This window comes from Denticeps clupeoides, chromosome 19 (assembly GCF_900700375.1).
Source record: "Denticeps clupeoides chromosome 19, fDenClu1.1, whole genome shotgun sequence".
Classification (NCBI taxonomy): Eukaryota; Metazoa; Chordata; class Actinopteri; order Clupeiformes; family Denticipitidae; genus Denticeps; species Denticeps clupeoides.
Window position 1 is genome coordinate 8,787,288 of NC_041725.1, and position 16,843 is coordinate 8,804,130.

At 42.8% G+C, this 16,843-nt stretch overlaps 3 protein-coding genes across 5 annotated transcripts in view; all 3 read left to right on the plus strand.

Moving 5' to 3' along the window:
* The first annotated feature begins 2,775 nt into the window (after positions 1-2,775).
* slc33a1 (solute carrier family 33 member 1) lies at positions 2,776-6,844 on the plus strand. Of its 2 annotated transcripts, none has more exons than XM_028962409.1 (7): positions 2,776-2,836; positions 3,297-4,080; positions 4,157-4,356; positions 4,480-4,664; positions 4,858-4,975; positions 5,067-5,282; positions 5,774-6,844. In XM_028962409.1, exons 2-7 carry the CDS (start codon positions 3,339-3,341, stop codon positions 5,933-5,935), a joined length of 1,623 nt encoding a protein of 540 aa, XP_028818242.1. In that variant the 5' UTR covers positions 2,776-2,836; positions 3,297-3,338; the 3' UTR covers positions 5,936-6,844. The 2 variants fall into 2 exon arrangements, with proteins under 2 accessions (XP_028818242.1, XP_028818241.1); XM_028962408.1 differs by having other exon boundaries at positions 2,801-2,982.
* A 171-nt stretch (positions 6,845-7,015) lies between these two features.
* Positions 7,016-9,761, plus strand: c18h3orf33 (c18h3orf33 homolog (H. sapiens)). Of its 2 annotated transcripts, none has more exons than XM_028962482.1 (5): positions 7,016-7,157; positions 7,298-7,357; positions 7,709-7,862; positions 8,526-8,689; positions 9,286-9,761. In XM_028962482.1, the coding sequence occupies exons 1-5, from the start codon at positions 7,050-7,052 to the stop codon at positions 9,538-9,540; spliced, it is 741 nt and encodes a 246-aa protein (XP_028818315.1). In that variant the 5' UTR covers positions 7,016-7,049; the 3' UTR covers positions 9,541-9,761. The 2 variants fall into 2 exon arrangements, with proteins under 2 accessions (XP_028818315.1, XP_028818316.1); XM_028962483.1 differs by having other exon boundaries at positions 8,526-8,654; positions 9,286-9,574.
* A 1,826-nt stretch (positions 9,762-11,587) lies between these two features.
* plch1 (phospholipase C, eta 1) overlaps positions 11,588-16,843 on the plus strand; it is a 55,748-nt gene continuing 50,492 nt past the window's right edge. The window contains exon 1 of the mRNA XM_028961867.1: positions 11,588-11,746. The gene's annotated coding sequence lies outside the window, so the exon portion shown is untranslated. The remainder of the gene's footprint in view (positions 11,747-16,843) is intronic.

The window sequence follows — 16,843 nt, forward strand, 5'->3', positions numbered from 1 at the left end:
TCATGGCCAGTCACATGCTATTTAAACTCAATCAAGTTCACATGATGTCTGTTCCACAGGAAAAGACACTCATGCAGTCACTAATTAGTCGAGAAAGGGACAAAATTGATTTTCCTCTTTCACTGGTGAAGGCTTCTTATCGGGGCAGTGAAAAGAATGCCTTGTTAATGTGTTGAATGCCATTTTTTTGGTTTTTATATCTGCCCTTATATTGTTTCCGTTTGTATGCATGGCTCGATGATGAAAAAAAAAAGCCTGTCACTGTCATTGTTGTTGCAACGCCACCTATTCTTTGTTTGTGCTTGAACAGGGTGACAAAGATTTGCACTGTGACAAAGAAGTCACCAAGTTTTAAAATTGCTACAAAAACATCATTTTCTATAAAAAAAATTCCCAGAATAAAGTTCATACTTAGGATGTGACATGGCCCCCCCACTTCTTTCAGTTCTTACTGAATTGTGATCGATCGTGAACTGCTGCATAGTGCCTTCACAGAACAGACGTTATTGGCAGACATCATTGGCATTTATGGCTCGCTATATCCTCGCTATAGCCTATAAAAGCCTATGTACACAATATTATAGTCTCCTGTGATCAGGTATCATTAGTCAGTCCATTATCTTGTACATACAAACACACATGCACTCAAAACTCAAAAATTCATAATTTTGCACAAATTACCTTACCATTTCTCAAGAATGAATGACCAAGTGAATGTGATCCAGCAGTTCAGTAATTTGATAGAAGAAGGTCATCCCCTCCACGAGGAGACTCATTATGGACCCTTATAGCTTAGGGTTGGAATCACCTCACACGGTCCTTCTGGTCTCGAGGTTACTCCTTTTTCACCCCTTCCAACGGACCCAGTCTAGCTTTATAGACTGAGTCAGACGCAGTATCGCACCAGAAACTGACAACAGACGGGTAGTAGTCATGCCTCTAAGAACCTCACTCTCCTGAGGAGAATCTGTTACCAGATGCATGTTTTTATTGATGCTGGCCTACAGACGGTTTAGTTTGGTTTAGTTAGTCTCGCCCACCCCTGATATACTCAGCTATTGCTGTGTTATTAGAGAGATGACACAGGGTTGTATGTGAAAATGTATTTGTATAAAGAAATTTAACCCATTGTTGGCCCAAAGCGAATGAATCTGTAATTAGTGCTAAAACAAATTAAACTATAAACAACAAAACAATTGACAGTCATCATCACTGGGGATAAAAATTAATTAAACTTTTTTCAAGATAATAATGTCGTCCCTGTCATGAACGTTCTTGCTCCTTGCCCTTTTAATAACTCACTCGCTTACTTTTGAAACAGTGTCGCGGATTCCGGAGTCCATCCTGGGACATTGGGCAGGGACTCGACTGACTATATGTGAGGAGAAGCCTTTTCCACTTGAAGTCACAAAAATGTATTTTAGACAGTGTTAAATTGTAAAGCAGGACAGGTAGTGTATTGTTTTTTAAGGTGCACGATGTATTAAAATGTTACATTTATTTTGGATATACCATGATATATGATATATGTACATTATGAGATGTGCTTGGATGAAAGAGTTAACATGATAAATACATGGCACAAGTGTGGATGACATGCATCAGGTATCTACGGATTTTTGCAGAACACATGCACAGGTATAATATATAATTTCATCCACCCCACCTCACATCTTACTGGACACAAATGCTCTGCTGCTAACATTCTGGCTACAGGTAACAGAAGGAAATACCAAGCAGGTTTTTTTTAATGTTGTGGGGGTGCTCTATTTTGCATAGGCACGTCCCCATAAATTTGAGTTAAAACTGGACAAAAAGATCTTGTTTCTCTAATTCCCCTGGGACTGTGTGAGAGGATAAAAAGAAGTATGTCTAAGTGGGGTAGGATAATGAATAACCAGAAATGCAGCGGAGCTTGAAGGGTCAGTCATATTTCATCATGGTGCACCAGTGAGGAGGCGTTAGCTGTTAAACACTGGTCAGATCTCGTCTCGGCATAGGTTATACTGTGCCAGGTGTGCTGGAATAGATTCTTAAATTGAATGGCTCCATTGGGTTCAAACAGCAGACTTGAACTGTTTACTATTGCATTCCCCCACATGATCTGTGAGAAACGTACCACTTGAGGGGGATGTACTGCACACATCATACCATCACACTGTCACCCATCTCATGTTACATTACTGTTCAAATATTTCCAAATATTTCCAGGTTTAAACGTTCTCATTAGAACCAATAAAACCGATAAAAACCAGTATCAGACTAAATATAATTTAATATAATCAGTTTATGCAAAATATTATTTTTTTAACAGATTGTGCTGGACATAATTGTTCATCCAGTTAACGAACAATAAAAAATGCTCCAATAATAATGCTACTAAACCTCACGAACATTGTCTAAACATGAGACATAGTTAGTTTTTTCCCCTACAAAAATCTAATCTGTCATTTCATCATAAGCTCTAGTTAAGTTTTATTCCACTGTAAAACGTTTACAATTATGTTTCTTTCGGGGCAGAGAGGTCATAGCTCTTTCGGTCGCATTGCCTCATGGGAACTGTAGTGAATTCAACTGTAGTTTAATTTACCAATTTCGACAACATAGTCCTTGTTTTAAACAAGAGAACTGGTTGTTTAACCAGCCGAAGTTAAATTGTCTGGTACAATTATTGATGTATGCTTTTCAGAACACAAATAAAAAAAAAATGAAGACAATATCTTTTGGTAGGAACTTAAAATCCGGAGCAGTATGACACGTCATCTGAAGTATTCGGAATCATTTAACGGGTGCACACAACTTCCTCATTCTGCCTCACAAGCATCCTCTAATGCCGGTTAGCTCTTTTAGTTGTGATTTAAAGCCTCCGCTCTACATTATCGGCCGTCGGAAGTCTGTCTTCAATGTTTGCATGAGCCTTGCTGTGTGGTGCTGATTCTTCCATCTATTCGTTTGGTGTCATGTGGTGTTTCATGTTCAGAGGTACTGTCCGCCTTCAGTGACATGTGCTCAGTTCTTTTCGTTCGTTTGAATCTTTAATTTCTTTATGCTTTATACGCACCGCGTTTATGTGACCATTTTACCAGACTTGCTTTCGTTTTTTTTTTTTGTTTTGATGTCGAAGCGAGAAAGCGATCTGCGAAACGAGATTTTAGCTTGATGTTCTGCTCTAGGAGTCCTGGTAGTACAATAATAAATTAATGTGGAAGCACTTCAAGTGGAGCTACGAAATTCCACGTCAAACTGTATGAAATTGTTTCTTGAACGTACTTAACGATAATGTTGTATCGTACTAGATCTTCCGTGGATGTTGCAGAATTGATGTGCTGTAGGCTGCCATGGAGCTGTCGGATTCGATCACGTACAAAAACGGCAGGCAGAGGAAGCCTGTTCTTTATCAGGACATGAGGGACGGCGAGCTCAAATCATCTGATGTCGAGGCCGAGGAGGAGAACTTGCTGCGCGGCTCGGACAGCGAGGACGGTCACCCCAAAGTCCGCAATGGAATTCGGGGCGAGCTCGGAAACATCATGCTGCTGCTTTGCCTCTACGTCCTCCAGGGGATCCCTTTAGGCTTGGCGGGCAGCATTCCTCTCATAATGCAGAGCAAGAATGTGAGTTACAAAGACCAGGCGTACTTCAGCTTCGTCTTCTGGCCTTTTAGCCTGAAGCTGCTCTGGGCGCCTCTGGTGGATGCGCTCTACGTTCAGCGCTTCGGCCGCAGGAAGTCGTGGCTGGTTCCCACCCAGTACATGCTGGGCCTGTTCATGCTGTGCCTGTCCGTCACGGTGGACTCTCTGTTGGAGAGCGCCGATCCGAGGGGGCCGAACGTCACCAGCCTGACGGCCGTCTTCTTCATGCTGGCATTCTTGGCAGCCACGCAGGACATAGCCGTGGACGGCTGGGCGCTCACCATGCTGTCCAGGGAGAATGTGGGCTACGCGTCCACCTGCAACTCCGTGGGCCAGACTGCTGGGTACTTTCTCGGAAATGTGCTCTTCCTGGCACTGGAGTCGCCTGACTTCTGCAACAAGTACCTCAGGATGAAGCCTCAGGACAAGGGCATTGTGACTTTGTCGGGTGAGTCTTCAAACAGATTTAGGAGCATTTGTAATGTTTCATTTATGAGCGTTTTTAATATTGTCTCTTCCTCCAGATTTCCTGTTTTTCTGGGGGATCGTGTTCATGGTGTCCACCACCCTGGTGGCAGTTTTGAAAAAGGAGAATGGCAGGCAGCAGTATAAGAAGGCGGCCAGCGAGGAGACCCAGGGAGTTACGGAAACATATCGGCTGCTCTTCTCCATCGTGCGGATGCCTACAGTCTTCACTTTCTGCAGTTTGCTGCTAACAGCTAAAGTACGGAAACTGTGTGACCCTGTCATTCTGCTATTATTTATCACATCTTCCTGTTGCTGCAGCATTTACTGCACCTCTATGCAACACTGCTCATTGTTATTTTGATATTTTTGTGTGTTTCAGATTGGATTTTCTGCAGCTGATGCAGTAACAGGATTGAAGCTGATCGAGGCGGGAGTGCCTAAAGAGCAGCTTGCCCTGCTGGCCGTACCCATGGTGCCTCTGCAGATCCTGCTGCCCCTGGTCATCAGTAAATACACAGCCGGGCCTCGGCCCTTAGATGTCTTCTACAAGGCTTTTCCTTTCAGGTGCACATGCGATCTGAATCTGTATATTTCCTGTGGGGCTTTTTGGGGACAGCATGAAAAATGCTGACTTACCAGAATTGCCTAAACAATTTGTTTAGGTTACTTACCTAAATAGAATGAACTACAGACATTTTTTTTAATGAAAGGCTTATATAAAACTTTCCCTAATGTCTTTGGTTGTTTTTGTTGGCAGGCTGCTGATTGGTTTGGAGTATGCACTGCTTGTTTGGTGGACCCCAAGCGTGAAACATGAGGACGGTTTTCCAGTCTACTACTATGCTGTTGTGCTCCTGAGCTATGCTCTTCACCAGGTGAACTTGCAAATTAAAAAGAAGTTCAAGTGAATTTTATAAAAGGAAAAAAAAATCATTTGTTTAATTTTTTTTCAACATTTTCCAACAGGTGGCACTATACAGCATGTATGTCGCAACAATGGCTTTCCATGCCAAAGTCAGTGACCCTGTGATTGGGGGGACCTATATGACCTTATTAAACACTGTAACTAATTTAGGAGGGAACTGGCCCTCTACACTGGCGCTTTGGCTTGTGGACCCACTGACCTCTAAGGAATGTCAGGGAGCCATCGGCCAGACCTGTGGTACACCGGAAGACGTAGGGGTGAGCGTCTGTGGGCCCATGTCTTATGCTTCGATAACATTTATAATGTGACCGTGCGTCTCTTGGAGCCGGGTAAATGAGGAGGGTTGTGTAAGGAAGGGCATCCGGCATAAAACTTTGCCATGTTGATTGTGCAGACAGCCAGACCGGCCAATCCGCTGTTGCGACCCCTAACTGGAGAAGCCGTAGGCAGAGGAAGATTCTAATGTTTTTTGCAGCATAAGTGCTATATTATTTGTTCATTATCTGCTCAGAGTTTATAAAAATTTAACAGTATGTGTAATGACAGATTAATTATACATAATTTTCCAATCAGGAAAAGGAAATGTAATTGTTCTCATTTGTCTCATGGAATTATATACGAAATGATGCGTTAATACGAACGGCCATTCCAAGCTGATGGTGATGATGTGGACTTTGTTTAACTTTGTATGATAATTACAACTAAAGATGATGTTTACATTGTCAAACTTACTTTCTCTCTTTCTCAGCTCTGTGTTAAAGAGGGTGGAGTTTGTGTGACCGTGCTGGATGGATATTACGTCGAGTCGCTGGTGTGTGTCATCATTGGACTCAGCTGGTGGATCTTTTTAGGAAAGAGGATGAAACGGTTACAAGACGAAAGCCCAGCAGCCTGGCACTGCAAACCTTAACCAAGACCCTGAGTGCACTACTTTCATTTCAAGACGTTTGCTCCTGTGAGCTCCCACAATGCCTTTCTTCAGCCTGGTCTCTGGCTTTTAAGTTTCACCACTGCTGGACTGTGGACTTTTTAAAATTGTTTTGGAAATTACATCTGTGTAAAAACCTTAAAGACGTCTGTCTCACTGGGCATTCCTGTCCTTCTAACACAGACAAGGAAGTAGCTGCTTTAAATTTTTTGGGGCGTTTGGGTGTTAATTTTTGTTTTTTGCTTTGGTTCATGTGCCTTTTATGGTCATACAAAATCTAATTGTTATGGTGTAATAAGTGTACCATAAAATGTGATGCTGGCATGTGTAAGTAAACATAACAAATGCACCATATTTCATGGTGCTGATATCCACAGCATAATCATATTATTCCTTTAAGCTTATCGCACGTAACTGTATATGAACTGGAGCAGTGCAGAGAGTGTTGGCGTGTTAAATGATGTGTCACCTATCATCATTTATTTTATACAGCTTTTTTGTCTGCTCCATAGATAGCATTTTCCTAGTAAGGAGCCCTGGGATGAGACAGGAGCTAACAACAAGGAGGTGGGGGGGATATATTTTTGTAATTGAAAGACACAAACAATGGTATCTATGATGCCAGCCGCTGTACGCAGTTCTTAATGAGACTGTCTTGATTTAATGAACTTGAACAGACCAAATAATTAAGTTATTTTGTTTGTATTTCACCAGCATTTTCTTAAGTTCTAATAGACCCTTGGTTTGCACAGAAATATAACTAAATCCAATGAAAATTAGTATGCTCTGCTTCACAAACAAGTTCCCTCTGGTGTCCATTTCATGAGCTTGTGGTGAAGAATTTAATTGTTAGAATTTATGAAATTATGGGTGGCTTAATTTCATGCTTGTACAAAGGATCATCTGTTTTTTTTTTTTTTTTTTTTACAGCGATACCTTGAAGAGATTTAATAACAACTGTGTATTAAAGGTTTCAATGTTAAATGAAGTCGTGTCATGTCTCGTTTATAACAGGTTATTTCTTTTTATTATTAAGGGTTTTTTGGCCGGGGACGCTTGCCGTACTTTGTGGGCGTGGCTACACAGACGCGTAGACATGGCCGAAGCTCGTCCTCCGCAAGACGGTCGCACAGACAAAATGAATTCTTCTAATTTCATAGCAGCGGTGTCTCAGTTCGCCGACGACAATTTAACTATTGTTCGGGTACGAGCCGTTCACTCATTCGCCAGAGTCCTACAAACATTAGTAGCATGCTAACACCACTACGATACTTTAAATGAAACATGCATTAAACAATCTACCTAAATAGGATTTTTTCTTCTTCTTCTTCTTTTTTAATACAGAGCATCAGCGCCGGACTGGCGGTCGCAGGCATAATAATCTTAGGACGGAGCATTAGACTAGTAAGTGTGATGGGGAATCGGTAAGAGCAACCGAGGGACAGTTGACAGGTTCGAGGGGGAAACATTGTGTGGCGGTGGCCTGGTGGGTGACACACTCGGCCCTCCCCTGATTTACACAGGGTGGCGGTGGCCTGGTGGGCGACACCCTCGACCCTCCCCTGATTTACAAGGGGTGGCCACTTACTGGCATTGTGTCCCCTGAGCAAGACACTTAGCCTCTTAGAGGGTCTCGCTGGGGGACTGTCCCCGTAACTACTGATTGTAAGGCGCTCTGGAAAAGGGTGTCTGATAAATGCTGTAAATGTTAATGTATGGTGGGCAGCCACATTGAAGCATTATTTGATTTTGCAGCTCACAAAGTTTAAGTCCGCCTCTGAAATCCCGGCGCAGTTCGTTGAGAAGAACGTGAACCTCCGAGGGAAGGTGTGCGGCGTCACAGACAAGGGGCTGGAGGTGGAACATGTCCCGATTCGTGTCCCTGTGCTTTCCTCCATGCTGGCGAAAAGTAAGAGCCCCGACCCCCCCCGATCCTACTCCACTTCTGTCTGTGCTCCCCCAGGATTAGGGGATAATTAAAATCAAATCACTGTGGCTGCTGGAGAGACCACCTCCTAAATACAGACAGCTGTCTTCAAATCGCATTGTTCATCTTTTACGAATCCCAGTTTTTGTTGCTTCTTTTGTTTCTTTCTCTTTTTTTTTTGGAGAAAAATAAAGGTTTTATTGAGGCTGTCGGAATGCATAAAATACGATTTGCGTATTTGTCTAGAGTTTAAAAGGGTGCCATAATCCAGTAACAGCATTAAAGTTATTGACAGGCCCATCCCCTTAAAACAGAATTATCAATGCATGAAATTGTGCATTTGCTAAACCAATGATTTGATTGCAGAGCCTGTCTGATTTGGGATTCAAGCTTCCGTAATGATTTTGTCTGACTGCCCTGCTTTTGTTTCCATGTTCCTTGTTTTTCTTCAAACGGGCTTCTTTTGAACTCTTCTGGTTTTGAGGTTAAACAGTAGTCCCCTAAAGCTCATAAACAGGTCATTGTTTTGCAACGTCTTGGCCTTTTACAGCCCTTCCGTGCTTTGATGCTGATGCCGGTGGACACTCTGGTTTTACAGGGTCATCGAACAGGTATGACACACTCACCGAGTCCCTCTGGTGTCAGCAGGTCACCCGCATGCTCCCCTGGAGGTGCGTCTGGCCGGGGTGGACCTGACCCCGGAGGGGCGTGACTGGCTTGGCAAGCAGCTGACGCCTGCTGAGACAGTGTGGCTCCAACTTATCAGAAGAGACGGTGAGACGCTGGACTGCCTGGTATTGCAGAACCGGGTTGGTATCGGACTTACAGGACGGCTCATAGTTCACAATTTTTAGCCCTGTTTTGATCCAACATCCAACTCTCTCTGTAGAAAAAATCCATACTTCCCACGTGTGCCTTTGCATTTCTTGACCCGCAGTTGTTATATTTTCTTTTTACATATTTTTTAACGTATAATGTACCATCAACCCATAGAGCCCTTTTTTTCAGGTGTTCTGTTCCACGAGAAGATCACACCATTCACCATGCCAGGTCTTGCATGTCATTGTTCTGGAGATGTGCTCTATAATACCCGCCTCCCACAATAACAGATCAGTCTTGTAGTACAAACCCTTATGGCCTGATCACAAATAAGAAAGTTGAGTACTGGCCTGTAGACTGAATTTAGAGGTCAAAGTAGATCTGAATAAATCTGAATCCTACAAATCCTGCCGCTGCTATTGTGTCGCTGAGTAACAACACTCAATCTGACTTATCACTGGGCTTATCATTATTAAAAAGAAACAGCATCATCTAAAACAAATGAATATATACGTACATGTTCTTATTGGGACACACTGTTGTGTTGGTTGACAGCTTTTATTGTGTCTCTCTGCATGAACATCAGGGTTCCATGTTCAGAAAATGCTTGAACGAAGAGGTGTTGAGGCTGGGCTTAGCAAGGACCGTTCCCATTTTGGGTCTGGACCACCATTCCCGTGTCTTTTGGAGGCTTCACCGGCGTTTGCTGAAGGCAGAACTTCATGCTGAAAGGAAAGGGAAAGGACTGTGGAAGAAGGACAGTTTTTGGAGTCGAATGTCTGACGCCTTTGGGGACAACATGGCTGTCAGGAGCTTCAAGAGGATTTTCAGGTGGACGTAAAAGAGCAGAGAGGACTGAGCTTAGAAAAAAAAGAGTCTGCTATTGCACTATATAATGTATATTTATATTTGTATCTGTATATTTAAATGTATAATAAGTTGGATTTTTTATGTTTAAAGTTTACTTTAAATGCAGCGTGGAAAAGTTTATTTTTCTGTAAAAGTTCCATTCCACTTAATGTATGTAAAAGTCTGAGACGTGATTAAGTTAATCAACTTGAACTACTTTTGAGTCTTAATTGTTTGCTGCACATAATATGACATATGAATAACAATAATGAGCGAATATTGCTTCTTAATAATATGTTATACATCGTATATAGACTATGCAATACATCAGTTATCAGTTGGAAAGAGCCATGAGCTGCGCTCCTTGATGCCCGGGTGGCATCATAATCCTGGCTTGATCACAGGGCCTTTTCTGAAATCGCTGTCTTGTAATTTTCCCTGTGCCCTATCCCCCGGTGAAAAGGGGGGTGGTACCGTTTACTTTATCCATCAAGCCATGGGGGAGCTGCTGGGCTGTGTCACCAGGACAAAGCAAAGACTGAGCTCCAAGGAAGGCGCTTCCTAAGGAGTCCTATGCCTGAAAGACAAAATCTGTGTCAACAGGTTTAATCGTGGGTCTAAAAAGAGAGAGGGGGGAAGCTGTGAACACGAGAGAGGTTACAAAAGCACTTTTAGTCAAACATTAAACGCTGAAGAAGGGGTAAAAACTGACAAAGATCACTGACAAAATGTTAATGACCTTTAACAGAGTTGCAGCTTATACACACTGTTAAGTATTGTCTTTTCCCCTCTCCCTTCAAGTTCGATCCATCCTCATGGCCAGAGAACTAAATAGTTACATTTACATTTACAGCATTTACCAGACGCCCTTATCCAGAGCACCTTAAAATCAGTAGTTACAGGGACAGCCCCCCCCCTGGAGACACTTAGGTTTAAGTGTCTTGCTCAGGGACACAATGGTGGTAAGTGGGATTTGAACCTGTGTCTTCTGGTTCATAGGCGAGTGTAGGCTACAACCACCCTATGAACAAAATAGATACAGGAAATGGGGGGAAAATGCAAACTTCAGAAGGCTGAGATTTCAGGCCGAGGTTTAGCCTGAACGCTACGTGAGCGCGGTACGCCCAGTGAAAGCCATCTGCAGGAGGTCCTCCTGGGATAAAGCTGGGGGGGGGGTTGTGTCCACCATGGTCTACAGAAGCGGCAGTTCAGCTCCCCTTAATGGGCCAAGCCGGGGGAGGATGGGGGGGTTGTTTGAGCTGAGACCCCACCCCCACCAGAGAGAGACAAGGGGATAGTCCTTTCTCTCCCTTCTTCCCTCCTTTTTTTTTTTGTTGTTGTGTAAATTTCCCTGCCAGCCGCTGCCGGCTTCCCATTGGCCAGGCCGTTTGAATTAAAAGGTGAATTAAACCCTGCCTACTGGCCCTGCTGGCAGACTTTGAACTGACACAGTGAGGATGGCGGTTACTCTCCGGGAACTGTGAGAGGGAAAACAAGGAGAGTAGAGAGTTCAGATTTCAGAGAGTCCCATTTCAAAAGCACATTTACCATCTTCATCAATAATTCCCATACCTCAGTGCAGCCACTGCATTATTTATAAATCCATTCAAATGCACACATGATCATAACACAATTACAATCAGTGCTGTGTTTTGATTGGTTATAGCTGAATTCCTATAAAATATCATATTGTGTCACATAAGTCATTATTGTGATGTTACAATTCATCAAGTGTAGCCTTTAGTAAGAGCCAATAGTAAGAGGTGCAAAATAAAAATGTAAATGGTAAATAACATGTGTTTAAGGTGTTATGCATTGCTGTATATAATTGTACACGCGTTTATTAATAAATTGAAGTCTAATGGCATACAGGACTACCGACTTAAATAATTAACGTGAAAGTAACACCGCGGTCGGTCTTTGACCGTGAGACTCCAGATCCGCGAAATCCAGTCCAGCTCGCTGCGCCTCCCAGTCCGCTCCAGATCCGCCGCCAGGCGTGTCGTTTGAACCGGACCCGCTGTGCTGGTGGCGTTGAGGGGGACCGGTCCCACGCCAGCGCGGGACAGTTACACAGTGAACACTTTCAGCTCCGGGAAGTAATAACGTGCTCCGCGTCCGAGGCGAGAAGATGCTTTGTTGTGAACAGAAAAAAAAGTTTTATTAAAAAAAACACAACACAACACAACAACAGCCGAGTAAGTACCGAGCGTCCGTTCTTTGTTAGCACGAGTGTGGTGCACTTGTTCATTTGTCACAGCTTGTTGTGAAAACGTGAAGCCGTGACTGTGCTGCGTGCGGCTCGGTGTAAAATGGCACGTCGCACCTGCGCTGCATCCTGAAATGCAGCCCAAACACGTAAACAGCAGGGGACGGTCGCACAGTAACACGACGTTTAAAAATGTTGAATTACTCAGACGAAGAAAAGGCCTCGGTGGTCCGTGATAGATGACGACAACGGGACAAGGGCCCAAAGGTGGCTCTCGCTTCCTCGTTATAGTCAAAAGTGACTGTGGCCTTTCTCTTTGGCCATTGCAGGAGGTGTGTGACACACAAACACACCCACACGCAGGTAAACCGATACAGGGACACACAGGTGTAACAGGGTCCACGTTGTTTTTCCTGCACTGCTTTCTCCACAAGTATCCAGATCCACGAGAGATCAGAACGACAGGATGCACAGTATATTGTGTATTGAAAGATAATTTTATGTGTTTTCTTTATTTTCATGACCATTTACATCGGTAGATTCTCAGACACCATAACTCCACATGTGTTCATTCATAGTTTTCATGCCTTCAGTGAGAATCTACCAATGTTGAATTAGAAGGTGTGTCCAAATGTTTGGCCTGTACTGTATATGTGTATGTGTGTGTATATATGTTTTTTTTTACAGAAATATTTCTTTTTATTTATAAGATACATTAGCTGGTGTGCTTTCTGTAATATATTTACGATTCAGGATGATTCCCAAAACATGGCATGCACCAGTCATAAAGCAAACCGTTTAATTCAAATGAAAGATTGTTAGTTTAACGCGATCAAGCTCTCCGAGCTCTCGGACCCCGCTGTAGGCCACCCAGCTCTAGCTTTCCACGTGATACAGTCGGCTTTGATATGCGTCCAGACCTTGCACGGGACTGATAGCTGGCCCGAGTGTTTACATCACCTGTGTTCGTGTCCATGATGCTCCTTAGTGTGTGTGTGTGTGTGTGTGTGTGTGAGAGAGAGAGAGAGAGAATGTTTCCACCCACAAGGGGAACCAATCTCGTCCTTGTCATTCGGTCCCGCCCACACCTGTGTGACTGTGTGCCTCAGTGAAGGAACGTGGAGAGGTAAAATGACTCCGGCGTTCTCCAACTGAAGTGCCCCAGAGTGTATCAACTTGCTGACCTGCTCTGGTGTTGGGTTGTGCTGTAGACAAGCTTCATTGTTGCTGCTGAGGTCTAATGAATTATTTAACCCCTTGTCCTTAGTGAAATGGGGAGGCGGTGGGCAACTGCAGCTTTTGTGGTCACAGTGAGGAGGCTCTGTGGTCATGAAAGAGGAGGGCTGTTGCCAGCTAAGAGGCTTTGTCCCACCGCACATTTACTCTAATGCCTAATTCTCCAGCCGGAGAAATTTCCAAAGTGAATTTTTTTCTGAGCATTTTGGAGAATGCAGGTTCTGCATGTTCTTCTACCTGGTGCATCCATGAATTGTTCAAAATTTTATCAGAATCCTGTTCCGGGAAGGGTTTCACCCTCTTAAGTCAACTTTGGCCAGAAACACCTGGTGAAGTGAAAACTGTGATGAAGGCCTGAGTCAAGGTTCTGAAAATTAAGGCAGAGGTCAACTCCATCAGGACAGTGAGCACTCTTTCTTTTAGCAAATGGCTGTAATATAACAAAGATTGAAAAATTTAAGGTGGTCTGAAAACTTTCCGTACCCTCTGTACATGTCTGTCAATATTTTTATAGCCACATAGGCTCAAAGTACTTGCTCTGAAAAAGACATAGCACACAGTAGAAACAATAACAGTAAAAAGTGTCAATTTTACACGCAAAATTAGAGCAATTGTTTTTCAGTGTTGAGTTAATTTTACTCAATTTAGTATCAAAATTAACAATGAAATGTGTAAAAATATTTAATGCTGAGGTTTATGCACCATGTTAGAGTAATATGATAAGAATAATATGTTTAATGATATATCAATTTTATTTCTAGTGTTATTTTCTATGCTATATTAGCACTGACATTTTACTCTCATAGAGTTGTATCTCTAGATTAAAATAAGTTTACTGACACTGTGCAGGTGTGTCTTTAGTACATTGACATTCACTTTGCAGGCTTGAAAGGTGCTGACAGGCTTCCCTGTTTTTGCCATGTATTTGTACATTACACTCAAAATAAGTCACTTGTTATGAAAAGAGATGTGTGATATTTACCTTTTAGCAAATCCATTGGTGGGGAAACGTCTGGCCTGCAGTACAGTCTTGCCAGTATTAAACTGCTGCAACTACTTATTGCAGCATGCAAAAAAAAAACAAAACCCAAAAGTTCCTAATCTGGCAACACTGCTGTAGCACAGACTAAAACTAAATGACCTTCTTGAAGAGCTTCCTGAATGTTTGGTATGCAGAACTCATAAAAGAATAATTTAGTCTCATAATTTAGTCTTAAACTGAGTGAAGAAGGGAAAACATCCAAGCTTTAAAACCAGCCAGTGTTTTTTTTTTTTTTTTTTTTTTGGTATGGTGAAGCACACCAGCTACTGAATGAGTGTCAGATATAAAGTAAAAGGTGTCACAGTGTTTTGGCCAAGAGATCGTGCACCTGCATCAGCCACTTCCGTCCTTCAAGCATTATCTGGTGTCACTTTTCATGAATCTCATATAAATGGTTAAAATAATAATCACTCTGATGATCTGCTCCAGCTTTCCGAAACTTGAATGGGAGTATAAAACGATAATCTCAGACACCGTGTGACAGTCGCCGGTGGCTGTGTGTCAAGGTGTGGGTAAATAGATGTGAACTTGTGTCGAGTTTTCATGGTGGGGCACGAGGGTCGCCAAAAGTTTCCATGTAGCTTGATTTTGTTTTTAAGAGGACGCCTTTCATGTGCACTGGATCCACTGCGGTGTGCGAATGAGAGACAGATGCTCTTCTTTGTGCCTGTGCTCCCACGAGCCAACCCAATTTAGAGGAGTAATTTTTCTTTTGGACAGAAAAAAAGCAATCAATCACCTATGACTTATTGAATTAGTTCTTCTCCAGTGGCATGGGGCTGGTGATTCGCTTTGCGAGGAAAACAGCTGTGGCCGTGTGAGATGTGTGGACTGTGTGTGTGGGTAATGGAGGAAAATGAGTGGACGACAGGCAGAGATGGAGAATGGAAGTGTAATATATCTTATGCCTTTGGGAACTGCCAACCTAGAGCGCATCTTTAACAGGTCTCTAAGAAGCCAGTCGCAGTGTTCATGCCGGAGATTGATGTTCGCCTGATAATGACACGTGAACTTTACATTTCTCTTTACATTCCGTGGAAGCGCAACCAATAATTGTACACAAAAGTACAAAAAAGAAAAATGTTTTTTTAGAAAGTCTGATGTCTCTGCTTTGTCCAGAGCATCAAGAATTTTAATATTTGGATCAATTACGTGCACCCGTGGTTTCATTTTATTACTGATCCACCGATCAGATAAAATATGCAGAGGACTAATAGAGGGCTAGTAATACTGAAACAGTCCATTAGAGAGAGCTACTGTGCAAAGGATTTCCCTCAGTATTTGAGATCCCCACCCCAGGTAATGTGGATTGTTGCATGGCCACATGGTTATAAATCTTCGCATATCATATCATATCATGAAGGGCAAAAGCCACTTCTCCTTTCCTCACATCCCATTTGTGCTCTTGTCTTACATCTGGGCTTCATGTTTTAGTCATTAGGCAACTGTCATACCCCACTGTGGAGCTCTGGCTGCTCTTTTATTCTTCATTACCCATGAGACTCTGGGACCGAGATATCCTCATGGAGCCGCTAAGCAGCTCTGACACTGGCCTGCGAGAATCCAGAGCCAGAGGCCTCCCAAGGGCCGATCTCCTTCTTCTGCTCCTCCCGTGATAATGACAACCCACTTGACAGGGAAGAGCAGATTGTCTTCCCCTCAGGCGGACGGGATAGTTCTACCAGTGCAGCGAATCAAGATTCTCATATTACCATCCTGTGGCACACTAATGACACTAAATCTAACCCTCTGTGTGGCTGATGAGCGTGTTAAGAGCTGCTCACTATACAGCTGAGACTAAAATGTCCTCACCCGCTATGGTCAACAGGTTTTTGTGATAATTGTGCAATACTGATGCTTACAAATGCACATGTAAGTGTGCGCATTTATTGCATTGACGCAACAAATGAAAATACAAAATTGTTTGAACCGCTGATGATAAGTTTGCACACTAACAAAAAAATGATCAGTCTATAATTTCACTGGTTGGTTTATTTGAACAGTGACAGACAGAACAATAACAAAAAAAAAACCAGAAGAATGCATTTCAAAATAGTTCGTTTGTATGTGTGCCTCCCACTTTTGAAGTGACCAAAAGTGATGGGACAAATTAACAATCATAAAACAAGCTTTCACTTTTTAACTTTTTGCAGCAAGTACAGCCTGAAGTCTGGCGCGCATAGACATCACCAGCCCATTGTAAGTCGCTCTGGATAAGGGGGTCTGGTGAATGCTGTAAATGTTAAATTTGTGGTGTACCCTCTGTTTTACTCAGGTGAAGTCTTTTCTTCCCTCTTGGAGAGTATTCCTAATCTGGTCAATTGTTGGGAAGGGTTTTTATTCAGCAGGCAAAGAATTCTTTAGTTTTTTTCCATAGTCTTTTTGCGTTGCTGAGCTAACAGGAGCATTCTTTGATTTGGCCACACCTAATGTTCTTTCTATCATTGAGATGGGTTTGTTTTTATTTTTCAGGCTAGTGATGGTTTGCTTATTGAGAGTTGACAGCAACAGATTACAAATAGCATTCTTGAAATGAGCTCTAGAACTTTTAAATGCTCCTCTTAAATGGGATAATTCGTGAATAACACACGCCTGGTCATGGAACAGCTGAGCAGTCAATTGTCTTATTACTTTTGGTCCCTCAAAAAATGGGAGGCACGCATACAAACTAATGTAATCCCTACGCTGCTCACCATATTTGGATGTAACGCCCTCAAATTAAAGCTAAAAGTCATTTCAAAACCATTGTGGGGGTTTATAGAACCCCTCCCTCTCCATTCACAGTGGCTACCCGGTGCCATTAGCTAC

What these genes read in the sequence shown, in the direction of transcription:
- slc33a1 (XM_028962409.1), top strand. Translation starts at nt 3,339, where the DNA reads ATGGAGCTGTCGGATTCGATCACGTACAAAAACGGCAGGCAGAGGAAG. An exon ending in GGGCATTGTGACTTTGTCGG is followed by an intron (nt 4,081 to 4,156) that starts GTGAGTCTTCAA and finishes CTCTTCCTCCAG; the next exon opens with ATTTCCTGTTTTTCTGGGGG. An exon ending in TGAGCTATGCTCTTCACCAG is followed by an intron (nt 4,976 to 5,066) that starts GTGAACTTGCAA and finishes ATTTTCCAACAG; the next exon opens with GTGGCACTATACAGCATGTA.
- c18h3orf33 (XM_028962482.1), top strand. Translation starts at nt 7,050, where the DNA reads ATGGCCGAAGCTCGTCCTCCGCAAGACGGTCGCACAGACAAAATGAAT. An exon ending in TTCCTCCATGCTGGCGAAAA is followed by an intron (nt 7,863 to 8,525) that starts GTAAGAGCCCCG and finishes CTCTGGTGTCAG; the next exon opens with CAGGTCACCCGCATGCTCCC. An exon ending in GCCTGGTATTGCAGAACCGG is followed by an intron (nt 8,690 to 9,285) that starts GTTGGTATCGGA and finishes CATGAACATCAG; the next exon opens with GGTTCCATGTTCAGAAAATG.